Here is a 19,973-nt window from a genome sequence, read left to right as displayed (position 1 = left end):
CCACCACCTGAGTACAGTGAGTATGCTTCTCCTCCCACCACTTACCGTCTGGTACCTGGGCTTTCATCCTACGGATCTCTGCTCGGATTTTACTGATCACGTGGAGAACCTGAGAATCGGCTCTGATCCGAGGATTGTAAACCTGTAGAGGGGAACAAGAGACACATCACTGATGTACCTGCTCCTGCTGACCACCCCCCAACCCCACAGGTAACTGCACCCAACACCCACCAGTCACCTATCTGCCCTCCCTTCCTCCCCACCATATAGGACCCTCATACTCACAGACTGCAGCTCGTGCCCCGTATCGATGACATACCGGATCCCCGGGAGTGAGAAGGACAGTTCAGCCAGTGAAGATGAGAGGACCACTCGCCTCTCCTCACCGGGTTCAGCCTCGTACACCGCCTGCACCCCGTTTCCAGCACTGGCCGTCAGGGGCAGGGGCAACAGAGACCCCAGACTGGGGCTCAGAGACACGGACTCTGTGAGAAGAGCAGTGCTGCACCGGAGAACTTCCTGTGGGGCAGAGAATAAAGGTAAGTCCTCCTTCCCGGCCGCTCCACCACACACAACGCTCCGCAGGGTCTCACCTCCTCACTGGCCAAGAAAACCAACACATCCCCCGGCTCATTCCTGCGGTGAACGTCCAGAACCATGTGACACGCTGCCATCACCTGGTCATGTGACACCGATGGGCGGTACACAACACTCGGCAGGTGTTCTCGCACCGGAACATTCACCACGGAGACGTCTTCTCCCAGGTAGTCCACCATGCGCTTCTGAAACCCCGGTGAGGTCATCACCACCAGGCGAAGGGCCGGTCTCTGAAGTATTAGGTCCTTCAGGTGGCCCAGGAGGAGGTCAGAGGCCACTGTACGCTCATCCACTTCATCCAGGATGACCACCCCCGCGGTCTGCATCAGGGGGTCAGAGGTCAGCTCCTGGAGCAGGAGGGAGTCCCAGCAGAACCTGAGGGACAACAAAGACCCCAAAATTAAGTAACTACTCTCACTAATATCTATGCCCCCCCTATGGTCCTGGAGACCCTCATACCTCAGGATGGTGTTGGCCGAGGAGCAGTCCTCATGTGGAATGGAGAACCCAACCTCGTGGCCCACGTTCAGGTCCATCTCATCTGCCACCCTGAGGGCCAGGCTGAAGGCAGCGGTGGGGTGGGGCTGCGAGCAGATGACTGCGCCCTCATGGTACTGCTGGGAGAGTGTGTACTCGGCGCACCACTGAGGGACCTGCATGGCATAGACAAAAATGTGTGAACAGGTCAGGTGACCACTAGGGGGTGCAATATTTACCATGAAGAACCCAAATCCAACTCCACCCATAACAGAGCAGATCCGGTCTTATCTAGAACATCTGCAGCTCCCCCACCAGAGCGGACAATCACCTGGGTACTCTTGCCCGTGCCCGGCTCGGCACACACCAGGACGATGTTCCCGCTCTGCAGACTCTCGAGGAACTGGTACTTCACCCCCCATATGGGCAGCGACCGCCGGCCAGCGAGCAGCTGATAATAGCGGGAGGAGTACGGGAGCCCATCAAACGGGTTCTGCTCCAGGTCATCCTGCTCCGGGTCATCCTGCTCCAGGTCATCCTGCTCCAGGTCATCCTGCTCCGGGTCATCCTGCTCCAGGTCCTCCTGCTCCGGGTCCTCCTGCTCCGGGTCGTCTAATACAACATGGTCTTCTTCTAGCAGCTGCCGATCCCCTGATGAGACCTCCAAAGACTCCATACAACCAAAGATGGACCCACTGTAGACCCTGCCACTGCGGGAGACACAGAAAGAACAAAAAACACTGACCACCAGGGATCATACCCATCACTAACCACCTGGGATCATACACATCACTGACCACCAGGGATCATACCCATCACTGACCACCAGGGATCATACCCATCACTGACCACCAGGGATCATACACATCACTGACCACCAGGGATCATACACATCACTGACCACCAGGGATCATACACATCACTGACCACCAGGGATCATACCCATCACTGACCACCAGGGATCATACCCATCACTGACCACCAGGGATCATACCCATCACTGACCACAAGGGATCATACCCATCACTGACCACAAGGGATCATACCCCTCACTGACCAGCGGGGATCATACCCATCACTGACCACCGGGGATCATACCCATCACTGACCACCGGGGATCATACCCATCACTGACCAACGGGGATCATACCCATCACTGACCACGAGGGATCATACACATCACTGACCACCGAGGATCATACACATCACTGACCACCGGGGATCATACCCCTCACTGACCACCAGGGATCATACCCCTCACTGACCACCAGGGATCATACCCCTCACTGACCACCAGGGATCATACCCCTCACTGACCACCAGGGATCATACCCCTCACTGACCACCAGGGATCATACCCCTCACTGACCACCAGGGATCATACCCCTCACTGACCACCAGGGATCATACCCCTCACTGACCACCAGGGATCATACCCCTCACTGACCACCAGGGATCATACCCCTCACTGACCACCAGGGATCATACCATTCACTGACCACCAGGGATCATACCCATCACTGACCACCAGCAATCATACACATCACTGACCACCAGCGATCATACCCATCACTGACCACCAGCGATCATACCCATCACTGACCACCAGCGATCATACCCATCACTGACCACCAGGCATCATACCCATCACTGACCACCAGGCATCATACCCATCACTGACCACCAGGGATCACACCCATCACTGACCACCAGGGATCATACCCATCACTGACCACAAGCGATCATACCCATCACTGACCACCAGCGATCATACCCATCACTGACCACCAGGCATCATACCCATCACTGACCACCAGGGATCACACCCATCACTGACCACCAGGGATCACACCCATCACTGACCACCAGCGATCATACCCATCACTGACCACCAGGGATCATACACATCACTGACCACCAGGGATAATACCCATCACTGACCACAAGGGATCATACCCATCACTGACCACCAGGGATAATACCCATCACTGACCACAAGGGATCATACCCATCAATGATCACAAGGGATCATACACATCACTGACCACCAGGGATCATACAATTAACTGACCACCAGGGATCATACCCATCACTGACCACCAGGGATCATACCCATCACTGACCACCAGGGATCATACACATCACTGACCACCAGCGATCATACCCATCACTGACCACCAGGGATAATACCCATCACTGACCACAAGGGATCATACCCATCAATGATCACAAGGGATCATACCCATCAATGATCACAAGGGATCATACACATCACTGACCACCAGGGATCATACAATTAACTGACCACCAGGGATCATACCCATCACTGACCACCAGGGATCATACACATCACTGACCACCAGCGATCATACCCATCACTGACCACCAGGGATCATACCCATCACTGACCACCAGGGATCATACATATCACTGACCACCAGGGATCATACATATCACTGACCACCAGGGATCATACATATCACTGACCACCAGGGATCATACACATCACTGACTACCAGGGATCATACATATCACTGACCACCAGGGATCATACATATCACTGACCACCAGGGATCATACATATCACTGACCACCAGGGATCATACATATCACTGACCACCAGGGATCATACACATCACTGACCACCAGGGATCATACATATCACTGACCACCAGGGATCATTTACAGGGTTGTCCTATGCAGTGAGCTGCACACCGTGTGAAGTAGTACTGTGCAGTGAGCTTTACACTGTGAAAAGCAATACTTTGCAGAGAGCTATTTAAAGTGGGGAGTATTACTGTGCAGTGATCTGCATGCAGTGTAAAGTAGTACTGTGCAGTGATCTGTATACAGTGTGAAGTAGTACTGTGCAGTGACCTGTATACAGTGTGAAGTAGTACTGTGCAGTGACCTGTATACCGTGTGAAGTAGTACTGTGCCGTTATCTGCAGTGATCTATGTAGTACTGTGCAGTGATCTGTGTAGTACTGTGCAGTGATCTGTATACACAGTGTGAAGTAGTACTGTGCAGTGATCTGTATACGGTGTGTAGTACTGTGCAGTGATCTATGTAGTACTGTGCAGTGATCTGTATAATGTGTGAAGTAGTACTCTGCAGTGATCTCTGTAGTACTGTGCAGTGATCTGTGTAGTACTGTGCAGTGATCTGTGTACAGTGTGAAGTAGTACTGTGCAGTGATCTGGATACGGTGTGAAGTAGTACTGTGCAGTGATCTGTATACAGTGTGAAGTAGTACTGTGCAGTGATCTGTATACAGTGTGAAGTAGTACTGTGCAGTGACCTGTATACAGTGTGAAGTAGTACTGTGCAGTTATCTGTATGTGTGAAGTAGTACTGTGCAGTGGTCTGTATAATGTGTGAAGTAGTACTGTGCAGTGATCTGTATAATGTGTGAAGTAGTACTGTGCAGTGATCTGTGTAGTACTCTGCAGTGATCTCTGTAGTACTGTGCAGTGATCTGTGTACAGTGTGAAGTAGTACTGTGCAGTGATCTGTATACGGTGTGAAGTAGTACTGTGCAGTGATCTGTATACAGTGTGAAGTAGTACTGTGCAGTGATCTGTATACAGTGTGAAGTAGTACTGTGCAGTGACCTGTATACAGTGTGAAGTAGTACTCTGCAGTTATCTGTATGTGTGAAGTAGTACTCTGCAGTTATCTGTATAATGTGTGAAGTAGTACTGTGCAGTGATCTGTATAATGTGTGAAGTAGTACTGTGCAGTGATCTGTGTAGTACTCTGCAGTGATCTGTGTAGTACTGTGCAGTGATCTGTATACAGTGTGAAGTAGTACTGTGCAGTGACCTGTATACAGTGAAGTAGTACTGTGCAGTTATCTGTATGTGTGAAGTAGTACTGTGCAGTGGTCTGTATAATGTGTGAAGTAGTACTGTGCAGTGATCTGTATAATGTGTGAAGTAGTACTGTGCAGTGATCTGTATACAGTGTGAAGTAGTACTGTGCAGTGATCTGTATAATGTGTGAAGTAGTACTGTGCAGTGATCTATGTAGTACTGTGCAGTGATCTGTATAATGTGTGAAGTAGTACTGTGCAGTGATCTGTATACAGTGTGAAGTAGTACTGTACAGTGATCTGTATAATTTGTGAAGTAGTACTGTGCAGTGATCTATGTAGTACTGTGCAGTGATCTATGTAGTACTGTGCAGTGATCTATGTAGTACTGTGCAGTGATCTATGTAGTACTGTGCAGTGATCTGTATAATGTGTGAAGTAGTACTGTGCAGTGATCTATGTAGTACTGTGCAGTGATCTATGTAGTACTGTGCAGTGATCTGTATACAGTGTGAAGTAGTACTGTACAGTGATCTGTATAATGTGTGAAGTAGTACTGTGCAGTGATCTATGTAGTACTGTGCAGTGATCTATGTAGTACTGTGCAGTGATCTATGTAGTACTGTGCAGTGATCTGTATACAGTGTGAAGTAGTACTGTACAGTGATCTGTATAATGTGTGAAGTAGTACTGTGCAGTGATCTATGTAGTACTGTGCAGTGATCTATGTAGTACTGTGCAGTGATCTATGTAGTACTGTGCAGTGATCTATGTAGTACTGTGCAGTGATATATGTAGTACTGTGCAGTGATCTATATAGTACTGTGCAGTGATCTGTATACAGTGTGAAGTAGTACTGTACAGTGATCTGTATAATGTGTGAAGTAGAACTGTGCAGTGATCTATGTAGTACTGTGCAGTGATCTATGTAGTGCTGTGCAGTGATCTATGTAGTACTGTGCAGTGATCTATGTAGTACTGTGCAGTGATCTATGTAGTACTGTGCAGTGATCTGTATACAGTGTGAAGTAGTACTGTACAGTGATCTGTATAATGTGTGAAGTAGTACTGTGCAGTGATCTATGTAGTACTGTGCAGTGATCTATGTAGTACTGTGCAGTGATCTATGTAGTACTGTGCAGTGATCTATGTAGTACTGTGCAGTGATATATGTAGTACTGTGCAGTGATCTATATAGTACTGTGCAGTGATCTGTATACAGTGTGAAGTAGTACTGTACAGTGATCTGTATAATGTGTGAAGTAGAACTGTGCAGTGATCTATGTAGTACTGTGCAGTGATCTATGTAGTGCTGTGCAGTGATCTATGTAGTACTGTGCAGTGATCTGTGTAGTACTGTGCAGTGATCTGTGTAGTACTGTGCAGTGATCTGTATAATGTGTGAAGTAGTACTGTGCAGTGATCTGTATAATGTGTGAAGTAGTACTGTGCAGTGATCTATGTAGTACTGTGCAGTGATCTGTGTAGTACTGTGCAGTGATCTATGTAGTACTGTGCAGTGATCTATGTAGTACTGTGCAGTGATATATGTAGTACTGTGCAGTGATCTATATAGTACTGTGCAGTGATCTGTATACAGTGTGAAGTAGTACTGTACAGTGATCTGTATAATGTGTGAAGTAGAACTGTGCAGTGATCTATGTAGTACTGTGCAGTGATCTATGTAGTGCTGTGCAGTGATCTATGTAGTACTGTGCAGTGATCTGTGTAGTACTGTGCAGTGATCTGTGTAGTACTGTGCAGTGATCTGTATAATGTGTGAAGTAGTACTGTGCAGTGATCTGTATAATGTGTGAAGTAGTACTGTGCAGTGATCTATGTAGTACTGTGCAGTGATCTGTGTAGTACTGTGCAGTGATCTATGTAGTACTGTGCAGTGATCTATGTAGTACTGTGCAGTGATCTGTGTAGTACTGTGCAGTGATATATGTAGTACTGTGCAGTGATCTGTGTAGTACTGTGCAGTGATCTGTGTAGTACTGTGCAGTGATATATGTAGTACTGTGCAGTGATCTGTGTAGTACTGTGCAGTGATCTGTGTAGTACTGTGCAGTGATCTGTGTAGTACTGTGCAGTGATATATGTAGTACTGTGCAGTGATCTATGTAGTACTGTGCAGTGATCTATGTAGTACTGTGCAGTGATCTGTGTAGTACTGTGCAGTGATCTGTGTAGTACTGTGCAGTGATCTATGTAGTACTGTGCAGTGATCTGTATAATGTGTGAAGTAGTACTGTACAGTGATCTGTATAATGTGTGAAGTAGTACTGTGCAGTGATCTATGTAGTACTGTGCAGTGATCTATGTAGTACTGTGCAGTGATCTATGTAGTACTGTGCAGTGATCTATGTAGTACTGTGCAGTGATCTATGTAGTACTGTGCAGTGATCTATATAGTACTGTGCAGTGATCTGTATACAGTGTGAAGTAGTACTGTGCAGTGATCTATGTAGTACTGTGCAGTGATCTATGTAGTGCTGTGCAGTGATCTATGTAGTACTGTGCAGTGATCTGTGTAGTACTGTGCAGTGATATATGTAGTACTGTGCAGTGATCTGTGTAGTACTGTGCAGTGATCTGTGTAGTACTGTGCAGTGATCTGTGCAGTACTGTGCAGTGATCTGTGTAGTACTGTGCAGTGATCTGTATAATGTGTGAAGTAGTACTGTGCAGTGATCTGTATAATGTGTGAAGTAGTACTGTGCAGTGATCTATGTAGTACTGTGCAGTGATCTATGTAGTACTGTGCAGTGATCTGTGTAGTACTGTGCAGTGATATATGTAGTACTGTGCAGTGATCTGTGTAGTACTGTGCAGTGATCTGTGTAGTACTGTGCAGTGATCTGTGTAGTACTGTGCAGTGATATATGTAGTACTGTGCAGTGATCTGTGAAGTACTGTGCAGTGATCTGTGTAGTACTGTGCAGTGATCTGTGTAGTACTGTGCAGTGATCTATGTAGTACTGTGCAGTGATCTGTATAATGTGTGAAGTAGTACTGTGCAGTGATCTGTGTAGTGCTGTGCAGTGATCTGTGTAGTACTGTGCAGTGATCTGTGTAGTACTGTGCAGTGATCTGTGTACTGTGCAGTGATCTATGTAGTACTGTGCAGTGATCTATGTAGTACTGTGCAGTGATCTATGTAGTACTGTGCAGTGATCTATGTAGTACTGTGCAGTGATCTGTGTAGTACTGTGCAGTGATCTATGTAGTACTGTGCAGTGATCTGTGTAGTACTGTGCAGTGATCTGTGTAGTGCTGTGCAGTGATCTGTGTAGTACTGTGCAGTGATCTGTGTAGTACTGTGCAGTGATCTGTGTAGTACTGGGCCGGTGTGGAGGTGAATGGTTCCTACAGTCAGTACCAGGTCCGGTATCACTTACAGTCACCCCTCACACCAACTATCGGGGTCTCCTCACCTCTATCACTGGAGCAGATGAAGTTCCCTGAGTTCCGCCCTTACCTCCGATCACTTCCGCCAATACTTCCAGAGGACACACATAAGTGACGTCACATCCGTAATTTCCCATCAAAGCTTCCGCCAGCACTTCCCAGCATCCACCGGAACATAGGCTCTCCCAGGGTTTGCCACAGCTCCATGTTAGCTCCGCCCCCGCCCTTTGTCACGCCCACAACACGCGTTATTTACTAATGTCCGAAATACGCCTAAACTAATTAGATACACGAGCAGCAGTGTGGACCACACCTCATAGGATTAGATACACGAGCAGCAGTGTGGACCACACCTCATAGGATTGGATACACCAGCAGCAGTGTGGACCACAACTCATAGGATTGGATACACGAGTAGCATTGTGTACCACACCTCATAGGATTAGATACACGAGCAGCAGTGTGGACCACACCTCATAGGATTGGATACACGAGTAGCATTGTGTACCACACCTCATAGGATTAGATACACGAGCAGCAGTGTGGACCACACCTCATAGGATTAGATACACGAGCAGCAGTGTGGACCACACCTCATAGGATTGGATACACCAGCAGCAGTGTGGACCACACCTCATAGGATTAGATACACCAGCAGCAGTGTGGACCACACCTCATAGGATTAGATACACGAGCAGCAGTGTGGACCACACCTCATAGGATTGGATACACGAGTAGCATTGTGTACCACACCTCATAGGATTAGATACACGAGCAGCAGTGTGTACCACACCTCATAGGATTAGATACACGAGCAGCAGTGTGGACCACACCTCATAGGATTGGATACACGAGCAGCAGTGTGGATCACACCTCATAGGATTAGATACACGAGCAGCAGTGTGGACCACACCTCATAGGATTGGATACACGAGCAGCAGTGTGGACCACACCTCATAGGATTGGATACATGAGCAGCAGTGTGAACCACACCTCATAGGATTGGATACACGAGCAGCAGTGTACCACACATCATAGGATTGGATACAAGAGCAGCAGTGTGAACCACACCTCATAGGATTGGATACACAAGCAGCAGTGTGGACCAAACCTCATAGGATTGGATACACGAGCAGCAGTGTGGAACAAACCTCATAAGATTAGATACAGCAGCAGTGTGTACCACACCTCATAGGATTGGATACACCAGCAGCAGTGTGGACCACAACTCATAGGATTGGATACACGAGTAGCATTGTGTACCACACCTCATAGGATTAGATACACGAGCAGCAGTGTTGACCACACCTCATAGGATTGGATACACGAGTAGCATTGTGTACCACACCTCATAGGATTAGATACACGAGCAGCAGTGTGTACCACACCTCATAGGATTAGATACACGAGCAGCAGTGTGGACCACACCTCATAGGATTGGATACACGAGTAGCATTGTGTACCACACCTCATAGGATTAGATACACGAGCAGCAGTGTGGACCACACCTCATAGGATTACATACATGAGCAGCAGTGTGAACCACACCTCATAGGATTGGATACACGAGCAGCAGTGTACCACACATCATAGGATTGGATACAAGAGCAGCAGTGTGAACCACACCTCATAGGATTGGATACACAAGCAGCAGTGTGGACCAAACCTCATAGGATTGGATACACGAGCAGCAGTGTGGAACAAACCTCATAAGATTAGATACAGCAGCAGTGTGTACCACACCTCATAGGATTGGATACACCAGCAGCAGTGTGGACCACAACTCATAGGATTGGATACACGAGTAGCATTGTGTACCACACCTCATAGGATTAGATACACGAGCAGCAGTGTGGACCACACCTCATAGGATTGGATACACGAGTAGCATTGTGTACCACACCTCATAGGATTAGATACACGAGCAGCAGTGTGTACCACACCTCATAGGATTAGATACACGAGCAGCAGTGTGGACCACACCTCATAGGATTGGATACACGAGTAGCATTGTGTACCACACCTCATAGGATTAGATACACGAGCAGCAGTGTGGACCACACCTCATAGGATTAGATACACCAGCAGCAGTGTGGACCACACCTCATAGGATTAGATACACCAGCAGCAGTGTGGACCACACCTCATAGGATTAGATACATGAGCAGCAGTGTGGACCACACCTCATAGGATTAGATACACGAGCAGCAGTGTGGATCACACCTCATAGGATTAGATACACGAGCAGCAGTGTGGACCACACCTCATAGGATTGGATACACGAGCAGCAGTGTGGACCACACCTCATAGGATTGGATACATGAGCAGCAGTGTGAACCACACCTCATAGGATTGGATACACGAGCAGCAGTGTACCACACATAATAGGATTGGATACAAGAGCAGCAGTGTGAACCACACTTCATAGGATTGGATACACAAGCAGCAGTGTGGACCAAACCTCATAGGATTGGATACACGAGCAGCAGTGTGGAACAAACCTCATAAGATTAGATACAGCAGCAGTGTGTACCACACCTCAGGATTAGATACAGGAGCAGTGTGTAGCATTGAATACTTTCTGAATACATTGTATATAGTGAAGGGGTGTGAATACTTTCTGGATACATTGTATATAGTGAAGGGGGTGTGAATACTTTCTGAATACATTGTATGTAGTGAAGGGGTCTGAATACTTTCTGGATACATTGTATATAGTGAGGGGTGTGAATACTTTCTGGATACATTGTATATAGTGAAGGGGTCTGAATACTTTCTGGATACATTGTATATAGTGAAGGGGTGTGAATACTTTTTGAATACATTGTATATAGTGAAGGGGTCTGAATACTTTTTGAATACATTGTATATAGTGAAGGGGTGTGAATACTTTCTGGATACATTGTATATAGTGAAGGGGTCTGAATACTTTCTGGATACATTGTATATAGTGAAGGGGTCTGAATACTTTTTGAATACATTGTATATAGTGAAGGGGTGTGAATACTTTCTGGATACATTGTATATAGTGAAGGGGTGTGAATACTTTCTGGATACATTGTATATAGTGAAGAGGTCTGAATACTTTTTGAATACATTGTGTATAGTGAAGGGGTGTGAATACTTTCTGAATACATTGTATATAGTGAAGGGGTGTGAATACTTTCTGGATACAATGTATATAGTGAAGGGGTGTGAATACTTGCTGAATACATTGTATATAGTGAAGGGGTGTGAATACTTTCTGAATACATTGTATATAGTGAAGGGGTGTGAATACTTTCTGGATACATTGTATATAGTGAAGGGGTCTGAATACTTTTTTAATAGATTGTATATAGTGAAGGGGTGTGAATACTTTCTGAATACATTGTATATAATGAAGGGGTGTGAATACTTTCTGAATACATTGTATATAGTGAAGGGGTCTGAATACTTTCTGGATACATTGTATATAGTGAAGGGGTGTGAATACTTTCTGGATACATTGTATATAGTGAAGGGGTGTGAATACTTTCTGAATACATTGTGTATAGTGAAGGGGTGTGAATACTTTCTGAATACATTGTATATAGTGAAGGGGTCTGAATACTTTCTGGATACATTGTATATAGTGAAGGGGTCTGAATACTTTCTGGATACATTGTATATAGTGAAGGGGTGTGAATACTTTTTGAATACATTGTATATAGTGAAGGGGTCTGAATACTTTTTGAATACATTGTATATAGTGAAGGGGTGTGAATACTTTCTGGATACATTGTATATAGTGAAGGGGTCTGAATACTTTCTGGATACATTGTATATAGTGAAGGGGTCTGAATACTTTTTGAATACATTGTATATAGTGAAGGGGTGTGAATACTTTCTGAATACATTGTATATAGTGAAGGGGTGTGAATACTTTCTGGATACATTGTATATAGTGAAGGGGTGTGAATACTTTCTGGATACATTGTATATAGTGAAGAGGTCTGAATACTTTTTGAATACATTGTGTATAGTGAAGGGGTGTGAATACTTTCTGGATACAATGTATATAGTGAAGGGGTGTGAATACTTGCTGAATACATTGTATATAGTGAAGGGGTGTGAATACTTTCTGAATACATTGTATATAGTGAAGGGGTGTGAATACTTTCTGGATACATTGTATATAGTGAAGGGGTCTGAATACTTTTTTAATAGATTGTATATAGTGAAGGGGTGTGAATACTTTCTGAATACATTGTATATAATGAAGGGGTGTGAATACTTTCTGAATACATTGTATATAGTGAAGGGGTCTGAATACTTTCTGGATACATTGTATATAGTGAAGGGGTGTGAATACTTTCTGGATACATTGTATATAGTGAAGGGGTGTGAATACTTTCTGAATACATTGTGTATAGTGAAGGGGTGTGAATACTTTCTGAATACATTGTATATAGTGAAGGGGTGTGAATACTTTCTGGATACATTGTATATAGTGAAGGGGTGTGAATACTTTCTGGATACATTGTATATAGTGAAGGGGTGTGAATACTTTCTGAATACATTGTATATAGTGAAGGGGTCTGAATACTTTCTGGATATATTGTATATAGTGAAGGGGTCTGAATACTTTCTGGATACATTGTATATAGTGAAGGGGTGTGAATACTTTCTGAATACATTGTATAGAGTCAAGGGGTGTGAATACTTTCTGGATACATTGTATATAGTGAAGGGGTCTGAATACTTTCTGGATACATTGTATATAGTGAAGGGGTGTGAATACTTTCTGAATACATTGTATATAGTGAAGGGGTGTGAATACTTTCTGGATACATTGTATATAGTGAAGGGGTGTGAATACTTTCTGAATACATTGTATATAGTGAAGGGGTGTGAATACTTTCTGAATACATTGTATATAGTGAAGGGGTGTGAATACTTTCTGAATACATTGTATATAGTGAAGGGGTGTGAATACTTTCTGGATACATTGTATATAGTGAAGGGGTGTGAATACTTTCTGGATACATTGTATATAGTGAAGGGGTGTGAATACTTTCTGGATACATTGTATATAGTGAAGGGGTGTGAATACTTTCTGGATACATTGTATATAGTGAAGGGGTCTGAATACTTTCTGGATACATTGTGTATATAGTGAAGGGGTCTGAATACTTTCTGGATACATTGTATATAGTGAAGGGGTGTGAATACTTTCTGGATACATTGTATATAGTGAAGGGGTCTAAATACTTTCTGGATACATTGTATATAGTGTAGGGGTGTGAATACTTTCTGGATACATTGTATATAGGGAAGGGGTGTGAATACTTTCTGGATACATTGTATATAGTGAAGGGGTCTGAATACTTTCTGGATACATTGTATATAGTGAAGGGGTGTGAATACTTTCTGAATACATTGTATATAGTGAAGGGGTGTGAATACTTTCTGGATACATTGTATATAGTGAAGGGGTGTGAATACTTTCTGGATACATTGTATATAGTGAAGGGGTGTGAATACTTTCTGGATACATTGTATATAGTGAAGGGGTGTGAATACTTTCTGGATACATTGTATATAATGAAGGGGTCTGAATACTTTCTGGATACATTGTATATAGTGAAGGGGTGTGAATACTTTCTGGATACATTGTATATAGTGAAGGGGTCTGAATACTTTTTGAATACATTGTATATAATGAAGGGGTCTGAATACTTTCTGGATACATTGTAGATAGTGAAGGGGTGTGAATACTTACTGGATACATTGTATATAGTGAAGGGGTGTGAATACTTTCTGGATACATTGTATATAGTGAAGGGGTGTGAATACTTTCTGGATACATTGTATATAGTGAAGGGGTGTGAATACATTGTATATAGTGAAGGGGTGTGAATACTTTCTGGATACATTGTATATAGTGAAGGGGTCTGAATACTTTCTGAATACATTGTATATAGTGAAGGGGTGTGAATACTTTCTGGATACATTGTATATAGTGAAGGGGTCTGAATACTTTCTGGATACATTGTATATAGTGAAGGGGTGTGAATACTTTCTGAATACATTGTATGTAGTGAAGGGGTGTGAATACTTTCTGAATACATTGTATATAATGAAGGGGTCTGAATACTTTCTGGATACATTGTATATAGTGAAGGGGTGTGAATACTTTCTGGATACATTGTATATAGTGAAGGGGTGTGAATACATTGTGTATAGTGAAGGGGTCTGAATACTTTCTGGATACATTGTAGATAGTGAAGGGGTGTGAATACTTACTGGATACATTGTATATAGTGAAGGGGTGTGAATACTTTCTGGATACATTGTATATAGTGAAGGGGTGTGAATACTTTCTGGATACATTGTATATAGTGAAGGGGTGTGAATACATTGTATATAGTGAAGGGGTGTGAATACTTTCTGGATACATTGTATATAGTGAAGGGGTCTGAATACTTTCTGAATACATTGTATATAGTGAGGGGGTGTGAATACTTTCTGGATACATTGTATATAGTGAAGGGGGTGTGAATACTTTCTGGATACATTGTATATAGTGAAGGGGTCTGAATACTTTCTGGATAGATTTGTATATAGTGATCGGGGGTGTGAATACTTTCTGGATACATTGTATATAGTGAGGGGGTGTGAATACTTTCTGGATACATTGTATATAGTGAGGGGGTGTGAATACTTTCTGGATACATTGTATCTAGTGAAGGGGTCTGATACACGAGCAGCAGTGTGGACCACACCTCATAGGATTGGATACATGAGCAGCAGTGTGGACCACACATCATAGGATTAGATACATAGCAGCAGTGTGGACCACACCTCATGGGATTAGATACACGAGCAGCAGTGTGCACCACACCTCATAGGATTGGATACATGAGCAGCAGTGTGGACCACACCTCATAGGATTAGATACATAGCAGCAGTGTGGACCACACCTCATGGGATTGGATACACGAGCAGCAGTGTGGACCCCACCTCATAGGATTAGATACACGAGCAGCAGTGTGGACCACACCTCATAGGATTGGATACACGAGCAGCAGTGTGGACCACACCTCATAGGATTAGATACACGAGCAGCAGTGTGGACCACACCTCATAGGATTGGATACACGAGCAGCAGTGTGGACCACACCTCATAGGATTGGATACACGAGCAGCAGTGTGGACCACACCTCATAGGATTGGATACATGAGCAGCAGTGTGGACCACACCTCATAGGATTAGATACACGAGCAGCAGTGTGGACCACACCTCATAGGATTGGATACACGAGCAGCAGTGTGGACCACACCTCATAGGATTGGATACATGAGCAGCAGTGTGGACCACACCTCATAGGATTGGATACACGAGCAGCAGTGTGGACCACACCTCATAGGATTGGATACACGAGCAGCAGTGTGAACCACACCTCATAGGATTGGATACACGAGCAGCAGTGTGGACCAAACCTCATAAGATTAGATACAGCAGCAGTGTGTACCACACCTCATAGGATTAGATACAGGAGCAGTGTGTAGCATTGAATACTTTCTAGATACATTGTATATAGTGAAGGGGTGTGAATACTTTCTGAATACATTGTATATAGTGAAGGGGTGTGAATACTTTCTGAATACATTGTATATAGTGAAGGGGGTGTGAATACTTTCTGAATACATTGTATATAGTGAAGGGGTGTGAATACTTTCTGGATACATTGTATATAGTGAGGGGATCTGAATACTTTCTGGATACATTGTATATAGTGAAGGGGTGTGAATACTTTCTGGATACATTGTATATAGTGAAGGGGTGTGAATACTTTCTGGATACAATGTATATAGTGAAGGGGTGTGAATACTTTCTGAATACATTGTATATAGTGAAGGGGGTGTGAATACTTTCTGAATACATTGTATATAGTGAAGGGGTGTGAATACTTTCTGGATACATTGTATATAGTGAGGGGATCTGAATACTTTCTGGATACATTGTATATAGTGAAGGGGTGTGAATACTTTCTGGATACATTGTATATAGTGAGGGGATCTGAATACTTTCTGGATACATTGTATATAGTGAAGGGGTGTGAATACTTTCTGGATACATTGTATATAGTGAGGGGGTGTGAATACTTTCTGGATACATTGTATATAGTGAGGGGTGTGAATACTTTCTGAATACATTGTGTATAGTGAAGGGATCTGAATACTTTCTGGATACATTGTATATAGTGAAGGGGTGTGAATACTTTCTGAATACATTGTATATAGTGAAGGGGTATGAATACTTTCTGAATACATTGTATATAGTGAAGGGGGTGTGAATACTTTCTGGATACATTGTGTATAGTGAAGGGGTGTGAATACTTTATGAATACATTGTATATAGTGAAGGGGTGTGAATACTTTCTGAATATATTGTATATAGTGAAGGGGTGTGAATACTTTCTGAATACATTGTATATAGTGAAGGGGTGTGAATACTTTCTGGATACATTGTGTATAGTGAAGGGGTGTGAATACTTTATGAATACATTGTATATAGTGAAGGGGTGTGAATACTTTCTGGATACATTGTATATAGTGAAGGGGTCTGAATACTTTCTGAATACATTGTATATAGTGAAGGGGGTGTGAATACTTTCTGGATACATTGTATATAGTGAAGGGATCTGAATACTTTCTGGATACATTGTATATAGTGAAGGGGTCTGAATACTTTCTGAATACATTGTATATAGTGAAGGGGTCTGAAAACTTTTTGAATGCATTGTATATAGTGAAGGGGTGTGAATACTTTCTGGATACATTGTATATAGTGAAGGGGTCTGAATACTTTCTGGATCGATTTGTATATAGTGATCGGGGTGTGAATACTTTCTGGATACATTGTATATAGTGAGGGGGTGTGAATACTTTCTGGATACATTGTATATAGTGAAGGGGTGTGAATACTTTCTGAATACATTGTATATAGTGAAGGGGTCTGAATACTTTCTGGATACCTTGTGTATAGTGAAGGGGTGTGAATACTTTCTGGATACATTGTGTATAGTGAAGGGGTGTGAATACTTTCTGGATACATTGTATATAGTGAAGGGGTGTGAATACTTTCTGAATACATTGTATATAGTGAAGGGGTGTGAATACTTTCTGAATACATTGTATATAGTGAAGGGGTGTGAATACTTTCTGAATACATTGTATATAGTGAAGGGGTCTGAATACTTTCTGAATACATTGTATACAGTGAAGGGGTCTGAATACTTTCTGGATACATTGTATATAGTGAAGGGGGTGTGAATACTTTCTGGATACATTGTATATAGTGAAGGGGTGTGAATACTTTCTGAATACATTGTATATAGTGAAGGGGTATGAATACTTTCTGAATACATTGTATATAGTGAGGGGGTGTGAATACTTTCTGGATACATTGTATATAGTGAAGGGGTGTGAATACTTTCTGGATACATTGTATATAGTGAAGGGGTCTGAATACTTTCTGGATACATTGTATATAGTGAAGGGGTGTGAATACTTTCTGGATACATTGTATATAGTGAAGGGGTGTGAATACTTTCTGAATACATTGTATATAGTGAAGGGGTGTGAATACTTTCTGGATACATTGTATATAGTGAAGGGGTGTGAATACTTTCTGAATACATTGTATATAGTGAAGGGGTGTGAATACTTTCTGAATACATTGTATATAGTGAAGGGGTGTGAATACTTTCTGAATACATTGTATATAGTGAAGGGGTCTGAATACTTTCTGAATACATTGTATATAGTGAAGGGGTCTGAATACTTTCTAAATACATTGTATATAGTGAAGGGGTGTGAATACTTTCTGGATACAATGTATATAGTGAAGGGGTATGAATACATTGTATATAGTGAAGGGGTGTGAATACTTTCTGAATACATTGTATATAGTGAAGGGGTCTGAATACTTTCTGGATACATTGTATACAGTGAAGGGTCTGAATACTTTCTGGATACATTGTATATAGTGAAGGGGTCTGAATACTTTCTGGATACATTGTATATAGTGAAGGGGTGTGAATACTTTCTGGATACATTGTGTATATAGTGAAGGGGTGTGAATACTTTCTGGATACATTGTATATAGTGAAGGGGTGTGAATACTTTCTGGATACATTGTATATAGTGAAGGGGTGTGAATACTTTCTGAATACATTGTATACAGTGAAGGGTCTGAATACTTTCTGGATACATTGTATATAGTGAAGGGGTCTGAATACTTTCTGGATACATTGTATATAGTGAAGGGGTCCGAATACTTTCTGGATACATTGTATACAGTGAAGGGGTCTGAATACTTTTTGAATACATTGTATATAGTGAAGGGGTGTGAATACTTTCTGGATACATTGTATATAGTGAGGGGGTGTGAATACTTTCTGGATATATTGTGTATATACTTTCTGAATACATTGTTTATAGTGAAGGGGTCTGAATACTTTCTGAATACATTGTATATAGTGAAGGGGTCTGAATACTTTCTGGATACATTGTATATAGTGAAGGGGTGTGAATACTTTCTGGATACATTGTATATAGTGAAGGGGTGTGAATACTTTCTGGATACAGTGTATATAGTGAAGGGGTCTGAATACTTTCTGGATACATTGTATATAGTGAAGGGGTGTGAATACTTTCTGGATACATTGTATATAGTGATCGGGGTCTGAATACTTTCTGGATACATTGTATATAGTGAAGGGGTCTGAATACTTTCTGGATACATTGTATATAGGGAAGGGGTGTGAATACTTTCTGGATACATTGTATATAGTGAAGGGGTGTGAATACTTTCTGGATACATTGTATATAGTGATCGGGGTGTGAATACTTTCTGGATACATTGTATATAGTGAAGGGGTCTGAATACTTTCTGGATACATTGTATATAGGGAAGGGGTGTGAATACTTTCTGGATACATTGTATATAGTGAAGGGGTGTGAATACTTTCTGGATACATTGTATATAGTGATCGGGGTGTGAATACTTTCTGGATACATTGTATATAGTGATCGGGGTCTGAATACTTTCTGGATACATTGTATATAGGGAAGGGGTGTGAATACTTTCTGAATACATTGTATATAGTGAAGAGGTCTGAATACTTTCTGGATACATTTCATATCCTTGTGGGTAATTCATCTATTCTATCCTCTCCAGACCCCTCTTTCCTCCTCCAGACTCCTCTGTCCTCTCCAGACCCCTCTGTCCTCCTCCAGACCCCCCTGTCCTCTTCCAGACCCCCCTGTCCTCCTCTAGACCCCCCTGTCCTCCTCCAGACCCCCCTGTCCTCCTCTAGACCCCCCTGTCCTCCTCCAGACCCCCCTGTCCTCCTCCAGACCCCCCTGCCCTCCTCCAGACTCCTCAGCCCTCCTCCAGACCCCTTTGTCCTCCTCCAGACCCCTCTGTCCTCCTCCAGACCCCCCTGCCCTCCTCCAGACTGCTCTGTCCTCCTCCAGACCCCCCTGCCCTCCTCCAGACTGCTCTGTCCTCCTCCAGACCCCCCTTCCCTCCTCCAGACCCCCCTGCCCTCCTCCAGACTCCTCAGCCCTCCTCCAGACTCCTCAGCCCTCCTCCAGACCCCTCTGCCCTCCTCCAGACTCCTCAGCCCTCCTCCAGAC

The 19,973-nt window shown here is 43.3% G+C and overlaps 1 protein-coding gene across 1 annotated transcript in view; it reads right to left on the bottom strand.

Annotated features, from left to right (window-relative positions):
• DQX1 (DEAQ-box RNA dependent ATPase 1) overlaps positions 1-8,380 on the bottom strand; it is a 45,442-nt gene extending 37,062 nt beyond the window's left edge. The window contains exons 1-6 of the mRNA XM_056551498.1: positions 8,330-8,380; positions 1,406-1,784; positions 1,057-1,250; positions 594-972; positions 286-519; positions 46-142 (exon numbers count right to left, since the gene is read on the bottom strand). Coding sequence (XP_056407473.1) covers positions 46-142; positions 286-519; positions 594-972; positions 1,057-1,250; positions 1,406-1,750 — 1,249 coding nt within the window. The 5' untranslated portion in view covers positions 1,751-1,784; positions 8,330-8,380. The remainder of the gene's footprint in view (positions 1-45; positions 143-285; positions 520-593; positions 973-1,056; positions 1,251-1,405; positions 1,785-8,329) is intronic.
• Between the last annotated feature and the right edge of the window lie 11,593 nt (positions 8,381-19,973).

The sequence above is a fragment of the Hyla sarda genome, chromosome 1 (assembly GCF_029499605.1).
Source record: "Hyla sarda isolate aHylSar1 chromosome 1, aHylSar1.hap1, whole genome shotgun sequence".
Lineage (NCBI taxonomy): Eukaryota > Metazoa > Chordata > Amphibia > Anura > Hylidae > Hyla > Hyla sarda.
Note: the sequence above shows the minus strand (reverse complement) of the source record. Positions and strands in the feature narration are given on the sequence as shown.